At 44.7% G+C, this 11,989-nt stretch overlaps 1 protein-coding gene across 1 annotated transcript; it reads right to left on the reverse strand.

The window, feature by feature from the left end:
- Nucleotides 1-2,309: 2,309 nt before the first annotated feature.
- Nucleotides 2,310-5,972, reverse strand: LOC135823317 (uncharacterized). Its single transcript, XM_065336180.1, has 2 exons — nt 3,831-5,972; nt 2,310-3,242 (listed from the first exon to the last, which is right to left on the reverse strand). The coding sequence occupies exons 1-2, from the start codon at nt 5,939-5,941 to the stop codon at nt 3,011-3,013; spliced, it is 2,343 nt and encodes a 780-aa protein (XP_065192252.1). The 5' UTR covers nt 5,942-5,972; the 3' UTR covers nt 2,310-3,010.
- Nucleotides 5,973-11,989: the final 6,017 nt, after the last annotated feature.

Consider the following 11,989-nt stretch of genomic DNA (forward strand, 5'->3'; position numbering starts at 1 on the left):
GCTATATTAATTAAAATGATTATCTCCATGTAGATTAGAAAAGAAAAGGACATATGGAAACGAGTTAAGAGTAACTCTCCACCACTTTAACTGATACTATTATACAGTCAGAAAGTGCAACAGCTAGGCACAAAACTGACAGAGTACTGAGACATTCGACGTCCTGACACAACTTGTTTTGTAGTCAACTAGTCCATCACAATGTCATGCATGAGGAGTACTGTAGGAGTTTAGATTTCGGCTGGTACAATTCGTTCTCGCAAAGCTTCCCCCTTCTTAACTTATCTTTGATATTTTTTGACCCACCCAAGTTGGGTGGTGTGCTGCTTGGCTGCTTCGAATTGTAGTTAGACCGCTTTGTCAAATCGCCTACTGGTCTCGTCATCGTCCAGTGACAATCGACACTCTTTGTTCCGTTGGGACTGTAGCTTGTGCTCGTTTTCGTTGCGCGTGCCTTCCCCTCTTTGGTCTTTCCATAACCTTGAACCTTCCAAGTTGGAAGGCTGTCGGTTAGCGCTACGGAGATGTGTTGAAGCTAGGTGTCAGGACGTCGAATATCTCAGTACTCTGTCAGTTTTGTGCCTAGCTGTTGCACTTTCTGACTGTATATAGTATCTAGCTAAAGTGGTGGAGAGTTACTCTTAACTCGTTTCCATATGTCCTTTTCCTTTCTACTTTTATTATTGGCTCAATACCCGAGTTTCAAATTCCACGTAGATTATTTGAATTTTTGATGTTCGTATTGTTAACTCCGTCTATGATTGTTGATAGTGATATCTGTCATGGCTTTATGGAGGAATTCCTGAAGAAGAAACTACCTACTATGATCACGTGCCAAACTGGAATACTACTACATCCGACTCCACTTATAACGAATTCGCATATAGCGAATTTCGTGACTCACTTGTGAGGTCTGCATTTGCCACTAAGGTGTACAAGGCATAGGCAAAGTGGTGGCCTGCGGAAGCGAAGGCTAGTTTGTGTGTTTCTGAACATCCAAGCAATGCCAACGCGAATCCTGCGAATTACTATTATTGTCCATAGATTTGAGTATTGTTGAGTCACCTCCACCATTACACTGCGCTCTTTAGCCGACTAGACCCTCCTGCACACACAACCATCACCATTGCGAGGACACTTCCGTAGACGATATTGATAAACTCCTTCAGACAGCTGTTCCGCTAATACATAGCTCATCAGTGAAGGTAGATGTTGAATGATATTTTTAATCATTCAACATCAGTGTACGGAAGGAGGATTCAGGCAGCCATGGCGTGTCAACAGAGTTTTTGTGATAGAGAACATCCGCACAAATATCTATGGTCTGTTCCAACCGTACATTCGTGAACAAACTGACCTCATCAAATGAGCACATGTGCGCTGTAGCGGGAAGCTGGCGAGTGCGAATGAGGTCTACAAACTGGAAGCTGTCCTTGACAATGTTCTTACAGTAATAATCTTGCACGGCTCCAAGCCTCAAACAAAGCCACTTCGATACTTTGTACTGTGGAGATGCTCCCATTGATAATATTGGGCGTAATGGACAATTCGGCTTATGGATCTTTGGCAAGCCATAGAGTCGCGGGCGGGCGGAGCCTATTGCCTTTTTAACCTTTGTTTTTCCCTTGATCACTTTAGTTACGCATTTCCACTGATGATCGGAGCTTGAAAATCGATTCTGGAAACACACAATCTAAACCCTTGAACAAATTGTCATGCTGCGTGGTGATGTCTGCGGCATTCATAATTTTCATAGCTATTATTAAACTTTTATCAACACGTAGATTATTTGTATTATTATGTATAGCAAACAGTTGTCCATGTCCCAGTTTGAACCCACAGCGTAAGTTCATTTCTGTTATAACGAACTTCGGCTATAAAGGAGTAGTTCTCCTGCACATTGGTGTTCTTGATAATCAGTGGTCGACTGTTGCTTTTATTTATGCAGGGTCGTGAAATTAGAACCCTGATAGCGCTCTACAAGGAGAAGCTCCTTAAGGAGAAGAGGCGCAGCGAGGCTCATGAAGGTGTGTTTCGAGCCGATGCCGCACTGGCTGCAGGCACCTACTAATAACCGACACTGGGCCAAGGTGGCTCAAGACAAGTAGACATGCTTACTCATCCCACTGACATCTACACTACTAAAAGTTGCACCTAGTTCAGCGACTGCTTGTAGGCGCCAAGTTGGGGTTACCAAACTAATATTGACAATATGTATTGACAATATGGATCCGAGCTATCACCACCTCAGACAACATTGGGATGCACATTCGTGTATGTAGCCACGAATAATAATATCTTGTGTTGAATAATATTTTGACAGCAGTGCACAATGCCACACAATGCAGACACACGTTAGAAAGCACAATAATAATTTTTGAAAGCATCTTGTGAAGCATCTTGACTCGCGGTGTACGCATGAGATTCTCAATATAACAGGCTGTCATAAACATTATACTTCTTTACAAGCTACAAGTGAAGAATGTACTAGTGTGTTTGCATGAGATTCTCAACATACATGTAATAAGGCTGGCATAACTGCTTCACATCGTCACAAGATACGTGAAGTACAGTATGTTAGTTTGCACTATAAACTGTGTTCGAATTATTTCTTAAAAAATCTTAGCTATGGACAGTTGAGTATGGTAGTTGAGGCAGATGTTGACAAGGGCCAGGTGTGATCTGATAAGTACGTGACATTAATGTAAGCTGGTGTGCATGTTTGTGAGATAGGGTTGGGCCGGATTTAGTCAGCGGCCTGCAGAGTGCTGAATGTACTGCATGCACTGGCTGGAGCAGCTTGTTACCCGAATAATGAGCAGTTCGAAAGGTGACAAATATGTACATGTGAAGCAAAGTGTACGGTCGTAGTACTGCATACTTCTAAATTTCAAATGTTTGCTGTTGTCGGAGAATGCACTGGGAAATATCTCATTGGCCGAAGTAAAGGAAATCTGTGAACGTTGTGAATTGCGGCGTGCTTTGCTTACTATGATGGTGGCGTCGCTCTTCAGTTGCGATCAATTTGTGAAAGCAACTCTTGGACAATGCGCTGCATTGACGGTCTCTCCTGTAGATCTGTCTTGATACACTGCTCAGCGATGTGACGATACCCATAGGGTATGTTTGGTGGAAAGATGGGCTTGGTGCCACCTGCAATTTCATCCAGGATATCGTCAGAGTTGCTGAGGTGTTCATAAGGTATCTGTCGAGTTGAGAGTTCCCACATAACCACGCCAAAGCTGAAGCAAGAGAATACAACATGAGGAGATGATAGCGTTGGGCCTATCTGCGCTGCAACACCCATATTCAGCGCTCCCTCTAGACATTCAGTACTTCACAATAACACAAGTTTGAGGCCGACTCACATCCCAATGTGGCAACTAATTACTTCCCCATGTCTAACCCCAAGATGAAGTAAAATACTGTACTTGTCAACAACTAGTAATACTCTTAACCGTCCACTTCTCTACACTGCGCTCTTGGCCCACATTCACAACATCTACCCAAGAACGGACCTCCTCGCCATGGAGTGGTGTTGTGAATGTGGGCCAAGAGCACAGTGTGGAGAGGTGGACGGTTAATTAAGAGTATTTTCAAACGACCGAGTTTGTCGCTACTTCTGGGTTATTAGTAATACTGGCCGAATTAAAAAATCGAATCATGTCAGATTATAGTTCGACTGTCTTTTCTGCAACTTCAACTCTTCAGTAAAGAAAATGCTCAGATTAAGCTCCAACAGTGGAGATACAGTTCTCTTCTTCATTTCTAAAACAAGACCACCATCTACTCATTCAACGTCTGTTTGCAGTGTGGTTTATTACGCTCACCTGTAGACATCGTGTTTCTCCGTGTACAGATTCTTCTTGATGGATTCAGGTGATCGCCAGCGATCTGTACCAACTCCACACGTCATTCCAATACGTGAAGTCATACCCTCGGTTGCTCTTGTAGCTCTGTCGTCACCAATGTGATCCACATGAGATGTGACACTGGTATCGCCCAATAATGGAGTTGTTAGTTGATCAGGGTGTGTTGTGTCTGATACTGTGCGGGTCGAGTGATCTCTCTCCTGCACGAATCCTGTTTCCCTGGCATTTGACCCAATACCGTCGGGATGAAGGATGGCTAGGAATCGTGCTGTTTCCATGTCGGCGATCTTCACCACCCATTTGTCACTGACTAGCATGTTGGCTGACTTGATGTCACGGTGGATCATGGGTGGATCTCTGTTGTGCAGATACCTCACACCTCTTGCAGCATGCAGCGTGAATCGCAGTCGATCTGGGTGGTCAATCTTGTTGAACGGATCATGGAGAACATCGCAGAGAGAACCTCGCTTCAAGTATTCCATCACAAGAAATGAACACCTGGATTGCGAATCCCTTCCTGCTCCCAGGAATAGAACTATATTTGGGTGGCTTAATGTTCGTAAAACTTCCGCTTCTTGAATGAAGGAGTCGTACGGCGATGCAGTTGAAACAAACGGTGGAAGTCGCTTAACAACAACTGCCATATCTCCCAACTTCGCAAGTAACACTTTACAAAACCTTCCCTCGGCAAGTTGTCTCTGAATCTTCAGATCAGACCAGGCAATACACGTGCCATGGTTGATTTGACTGAGCTTTCTGTTGGAGCGGTAGAGGTCACGATTGGTATTGACGAGTTCAATTTCCTTTGCATTCAGAGCCCTTCTCTTTCTCAGGAACTGAATGAGAGCTATGACGAGGGTGGTAAGAGTGGTTGCGAAAACGAGAGAAGTCATCAAGATCAGGTACACTGCTGGTGTATTGCAGTCATCGCTGGGTAAATATCCGAAACGACACACACAGATGTGTTTGAAGTCTGCCTTGTTGACCAGGCATTCTCCATGTCCATTACAAGTGTTGTCTTTACATGGTCCCTCAGGAACACAGTGAGATGCGGCCTCTCCGACGGTTGTTAAGGACTGGTTGCATTCGATACACTGCTGTTGAAGAGTTGCAGAATATTTTCCGATTGGGCATGGTTGACATTGGGATTTCTCGTCACGACCAAGGCCGACAGGGCATAGATTGGAGGTACTGAGAAAAAGAACTTGGGATTTCCAACACGATTTTACTGTAGCTACACCGATTACCAAGTTGCCAAGCACAAAGTGATTCCCAATTCTGATTTTGAAGAACTTATTCGATGAAGCCACTACTTGAGAACCATTGTTTTTGATGTTGATAAGTAGTGCCCATTTTGCAAGGTGGTCATGCATCTTCTCACCAGTTATACTACCTCCAGTCAGGATTAGGTCATTCTTTACAACTGACAGTCTGTGGCTATAGCGGTTCGGTATCTCAGGAATTATCGGTATATCACGAACGGTTATTTCGATTGTTGAACGGATGTCCACAAGTATTAGTTTGGAATCGGATGGCATCCTGCCTCCAAACAGCAACACTCCATGATCAGTGGGTGTTATTGAATGACCATACTGGATAGGTAGATGTCCTTTCTGAACGTATCCTGTGAGATCATACCAATGACCTTTGCACTGGTCTTCGTCTGTAATCACGAACATCCACAAATCTCCAAGGGTATGGTTGATGTAGTTATCGGTCCTTCCACCATGGATCACCATTGCAGATCTATTATATCTGAATGATACATGTTGTGAACGTAGGGAGGGTACGATCCCAGATGTGATGTTCGCCTTTACCCAAAAGTGTTCGTTTATATTGAAGCACCATGGATTTTTGCTACAATTCGTTATTGGAGAACCTCCATACAAGATGGCTGTTTTATTTGTTACCAAGGTTACGGTGTGATAATAGCGACGCGGGCAATCTGGTCCGGGTGACGGGTAGAGCAGTGTATAGTAGAATCCTGTGGAATAGGGGTTCTTCCCTTGTGAAGAGCGTAATATCCACACAGGCATTGTGAACATAGGACTTTTAATAAAGTTTAACATACCGATACTCTCCACACGAAATATTCCAGTACTCCCAAAAACTAGACCTTCTTGTATTTCCTTGGTTCTCGTTGGAAGCAGGATGCTGGCTGCAAGCCGTCTGGTCAAACGTCTACCGGGAGAATGATTTGACAATGCTCATAACCTGCGTTTTCTGGAGATGCATTGATGTAGTTCTTCCATCCCATCTCGAATATACAATTACCCTCATCACAGATTCTCCAGATCCCGGTACGAGGAAGAATGATTTCGTTCCAAAAATGATATCAAAACGTCTGAAACACAATGGAAAATCTCTGTTTGGAATCACACGACTAGCACAGTTGGCAGGGAAATCTTGAACATTGCACACAATAATTTCCGAGAGAACCGTGCTTCCCGATCGTCTCCTCGCTGGATTAATAACCAAGGTTTTCTGCAAGGCTAGATACGATGCATCAAATGATGAATTGAGAAGATCCATGGGGCCTTGAAAGGTATTCTTCACCTCCATCCATGTCAGTGATAAGGTGTCGAATTTCCAAATATCCAAAGTGACGGTATCCGAGAATCTGTCAAGCACTTTCCACCACCTACAAACCACAGAATTGCACCATCATCAGCGAAAAGTCTGGCGAACTGGCGAGGTTGGGGAGTCATCATATCGCTTGGGTGAATAACCTGCCAATATCCGAAATCATGGTCTTGAACATGGGAGACGCAATAGAACATTGCTTGGGGTATAGCAGGATCTGCGTTCATCGCTCCACAAAATACAACCTCCAAATGAAAAGAGGAAGAATGAAGAATTGTTGAATTTGCTGTGCAAGCACTCAAGGCTGCGGGAATGGCGACGAGAGACGACCCCGGTCCACCCACCTGAGGAATCTCAATTCTTCCTCGCGCTTTAATAACTCTGGTTTTCCTGTTGCCATAAAGCAACACCAAGTTGCTACATTCGCCAGGGCCAAATCCATGTAGGATGACTTGATGCTTGCACGGGGATACAGTCACATCTGGCGAAGTTTTGAAACAGCAGCATTCTCTACCCAGTGTCACGTTCAAGTCGATCTCACGCTCAAACAGCTGCCAGGTTTGACCTCCAGTGTAGCTTGTATCAAACACGGCAACGTTTAAATAGACTGTCTCATGTTCGACTACCCTATAGATGATCATAAGGTGCGGTGCGAACTTACTTCGAACATTCCTCCCTGAACATAACGACCTCCCTGACGAGCACTTGGGAGAAATAACGGGGCGTACCGGTATTATGACTTTTGTATAATTCTTGGCGTATAGTACCTGGATGTTGAGGACGTCCAGTGACTTTTATCAATGGTCCGTTCCTCCTTCCATTAACATACCTAACACGATCCAGCAAATGAAGTAAACAAAACACCCACAAGGTGGATGTTAGGATCAGCCAGTACTTAGCCATTGCCGCCGACACAGTCGTGCATGCAACCAATTTCCGTGATGGAGCGTACGTCACGTTGTTTAGAGACGTCACGCTTCCACTAGTCACGACAGAAGCCACTTATCTCACGCAGAGCCTTTAAAATGTACTGCGAAGAAGTCTGTAGCTGTACTTTGTGATCCTCTTCTTCACAGTGGCAACACAAATTATACAGCTGTACTCAATCTTCCCCCATCCAGCTCTTTCCAACTTGTTAGGAATCAGCAACTGAGCTCAGAGTTACAGTTTGAACCAGTTATACACTCATATACACTTTGTCACTGAACCGAAGGAGGGTTAGCCTCGATGTGGTAGTAGCAGGGTTAGCCTCGATGTGGTAGTAGTATTTTTGCACTAGGACAGTTAGGATTCGTGTGTCAGGATTCAGGAGACACGAGATGTTCATGCCTGCTCACGCAAAACGTGTCACTGCATGTGCATGATATAATTAGGAGAGATTGCAATCTATATCAAGGCCAGTCGTACACACGTGTCACACGCTGGATTGTTTTAAACACGGAGTAGCCAAACAATCCAATTCTGGTCCTTGATCCCTAATATGTGCATGAAGTGTGTGAGAACAGTAAAGGATTTGTTCCACATGCCCCCGGTAGTGTCACAGGAAGCTTGAGCTTTATCTTGCAGAACGTGTTGAACGGTCTCTGTTGAGATGAAGGCTTGACCATAGGTGAGTGGTAGAGCATGGTGGGAGTAAAGCAAAGGTCACTGGCGCCGGTCCTGGTGGTGCCTTCCAATATCTGCTTCGGATTTTCACCTTTTCAGCTCTCTCATTCAAACTAATGAATGTTTATAAGAGATTGCCCAGTCTTCTGGCTAGAAACGGTACCTGATGATCGCTTTGCTGGAATCTCTAGTAGCTGCAGGTGAATCTATTTCTGCCGTCTTCAGAAACTATAGGTTCGATGATACACAATCTCCTATAAATCACAACTTCCGATGTTATCAAAGATCAAGGATAGACTCGGATGGAGAGCCAATGATTAATTCATAGTAAAAACAAAAGGACAAAGAAACTAGAAGTTACGCTATAATGTCCACTAACACCACTGGTTACTTGACAATCAGCTCATACACATACGCCAACGGCCTTTACAGCTGATACTTTCAGGTTGCGCTCACCTTCCCCACCTGTGTTTTATATAACTTTGAACCTTACAAGTTGGAAGGCTGCTGTAGTGCGCATCCAAGGTGTACTAGAGCTGATAGCCAGTTGTAGAACGTCAGTACTGCCGGTCAGTTTAGTGCAATGTTATCGCATGAGCTGATTGTCAAGTACCTGGTGGTGTCAGTGGACATTATAGCGCAACTTGTAGTTCCTTGGTCCCATTTTTTCTTTCCTATGTTATCCTATAACTTAGCACCTTCCCAGTTGGAGGGCTATTGGAGTGCGCATCCAAGACGTGTTAGAGCTGATAGCTAGTTAGTTGTGGAACGTCAGTACCATAGGTCGGCGTCATGCAAGGTTATCGCATGAGTTGATTGCAAATTGGTGGTGGTGGTGGTGGACCTTATAGCATAACTTCTACTAAGTTGTAGGGCCTTGGTCCTTTTCTTTACTAAAAGATTATCCTTGACTCTCCATCTGATTCTATCCATGTACAAAAAAATAGTTTATATTATTTTTTTATTTCACCTTCCCGTGGCCAGGGAATATAGGCCAATATGGAGGGGGGGGGGTGCGATAGCCAGCCATGGCAGTAAGCAAAACAATGCAAAAAAAAGAAAATATTACAAAATGTTGAGGGAGTTTCCAACAGTAAAAGTCTGAAGAAATAATGACTGTCCCCACCAGTACCGAATCAGAGAGTTGGTGACATTGGAGATGACATCCAAACTATTATGTCAGGCTTGCTGGACCCAGTCATGTCTGAAGGACAGGAAAACAGTCAAATTGTTAATAGGCAAAATCATGATCAGGTGCGTGATTTTCCGGAGCCTTCCTCATCGCCGTCGCGGAATCAAGGATTTCATCTGGGTGATTTTACCGAGGCAGAGTCTGTGGACGTGATTGCGTATCCTTATTAGGTATGTGCCCATTTCAAATTCAATCCTTTCCAAATTCCTTGTGGTAGGATTGGAAGAAGGTTCATCGCAGAACTGACAAAAGTATATTTATGTTTCGGTGCAGCAGGATCATGCGAGCATTACGGATTCAAATTGGCAGCTGTGTTTCAGCTGCCCTTGCTTCAGAAGCCTGCTGGCGATGCAGTGACGCTGACAGCTCTTCTTGTAACTCAACGAGTGGTTATAGGATGCTGTATCGGAGTTGCTACGTGAGGCCTGCACTACTTTATACAGAAGTACTAGCCAAGCGTGCAGACTCACCTGGAGATCATTGCTCACAGTATTAGACACAAGCAGTTGCAAATAAAGAATAAGAAAGGAGATATGCCGTATCTTTAAAGATCTTGGGCTGAAAATTACCATCGATGCCGGCATAAAGGTCGTAAACTACCTCGACGTCACACTTAATCTAGCCGACGGGACCTACCGCCCCTACCGAAAACCAAATGACACGCCGATGTACGTCCACACACTATCCAACCACCCGCCAACCATCATCCAACAAATACCCAAGTCTATCAGCAGACGATTGACAGATATTTCGTCCAACAGAGACACCTTCCAGGAGGCGGCACCTCTGTACAACAGTGCGCTCAAGGCCAGCGGTTACGCCGAGCAGATCGTGTACATGGAGGAGAGAGAAAAAGATGAAGAGAAAAAGAAGAAAAACCGCAGACGAAAGATCATCTGGTACAATCCTCCGTTCAGCAAAACAGTAGCCACGAATGTCGCGCAAAGATTCTTGCACCTCGTCGAGAAGCATTTCCCACATCGTTCACGCCTAAACAAAATATTCAACAGTAACACAGTAAAAGTAAGTTACAGCTGCATGCAGAACATGTCTGGTGTACTAAAGGCGCACAACAATTCGGTCTTGCGGAAGAAGCAGAAAGATGATCAACAGAGAACAGAGAAAAGATGCAACTGCAGGGATAAAGTTAACTGCCCCATGCATGGAAACTGCCAGATCCAGTCAATCGTATACAAGGCCAGCGTGACAGAAACCGGAAAAGACGAACGAAATGAGTACCTCGGCTTAACGGAAATGACGTTCAAGAAGCGATACGACGGACACATGACGTCAATGAGGCATGAGCGAATGGAGAAGAGTACCGAGTTGTCAAAGCTCATCTGGGACATGAAGCGCAAGAATGCCGGGTACAGCATCAGTTGGTCAGTTGTCGCCCAAACACCAGCATACTCCAATGCCACCAAGCGCTGCCCTCTCTGTCTGCGTGAGAAGCTGGAGATCTTGCATGCTGACAGAAGGGTGAACATCAACAAGCGATCGGAGCTAGTGGCCAAGTGCAGACATGAGAACAAATTCTACCTATCTAACTTCACACCTCCAGTTACATACACCAGGATTACACCTGATGTCTGGCACTAATCTTGCAAGCACATGCATAGAATCACCGCTTGACCTTATTTGCGCTTAAAATCTCTGATTCCACTGGCACCTTTAATACCACACTATATCAAGAACATTCATTGAGTTTTTGTAATCATTGCTGTCTGATGATCGCCATAGGCGTGAAACTCGGAGTCACAGCCAACACAAGCTTCGTATTCTATTCCTTTTGCAAATAAAGAATAAAAAGCCAACTCCGGTAAACTTTATGCGGCTACTCGGCAGTTTTCTGATGAGGGCAAGTGTAGTGTACATGTACACAAGCTGGATGATTTGGTTGATGGCAAGCCTGTTCAGGATATCTACTAGTCAAGCATCCCCAGCGGAGCCTATTCTGGACGAGGCACTCATTCAAGGCATCCCACCTCTGGAGCCAAACCCAGTGTACTTCAATGATCTTGATGCTGGGGCTAATTGAGTGTGCCTCACTGACAACGCATGGTGAATATGACTCTCTCTTGAATAGTGCTGCCCCCTCCCCCCAATTTGTAACCAAGGGCATTGGCAAGTTTGGTGTCCTTTTGCTAACGTCCTTCTCCATGTCATTGCACTGGTGGTTTCAGGATCCCTATCGCAGTTATGCCGTTTCTGTGACAAGTTGAGTCATGATAGTTTACAGTAAACTTTAGGCTCTCCATTTGTTTCATGCTGGTTGACAGAAATGTACCAGAATTGAAAATAGTACCCTCTCTTGAATAGTGCCCCACTTGTGATGAATTTTGGCAAAATAGTGCCCCAGGGGTACTACTTATGTGAGTCCGGTATATGATCTGGCGATGTCCATCATAGTAACAACGTCTATGATTGTTGATACAAGTAGTGATATCGGTCACGACTTTTATGGAGGACTTCCTGTATAGGAAACCACCTACTATGAGCGCGTGCCGAACTGGAATACTACTATCTGTGATTGCTGTTGCCTTTGTTTATGCAGGGTGATGAAATTGGTACCCCGATAGCGCTCTACAAGGAGAAGCTCCTTGAGGAGAAGAGGCGCAGCGAGGCTCAGGAAGGAGTGTTTCGAGCCGATGCTGCACTGGCTGCAGGCACCTACTAATAACCGACACTGGGCCAAAGTGGCTCAAGACAAGTAGACATGCTTACTCATCTCACTGAC

The sequence above is a fragment of the Sycon ciliatum genome, chromosome 8 (assembly GCF_964019385.1).
Source record: "Sycon ciliatum chromosome 8, ocSycCili1.1, whole genome shotgun sequence".
Classification (NCBI taxonomy): Eukaryota; Metazoa; Porifera; class Calcarea; order Leucosolenida; family Sycettidae; genus Sycon; species Sycon ciliatum.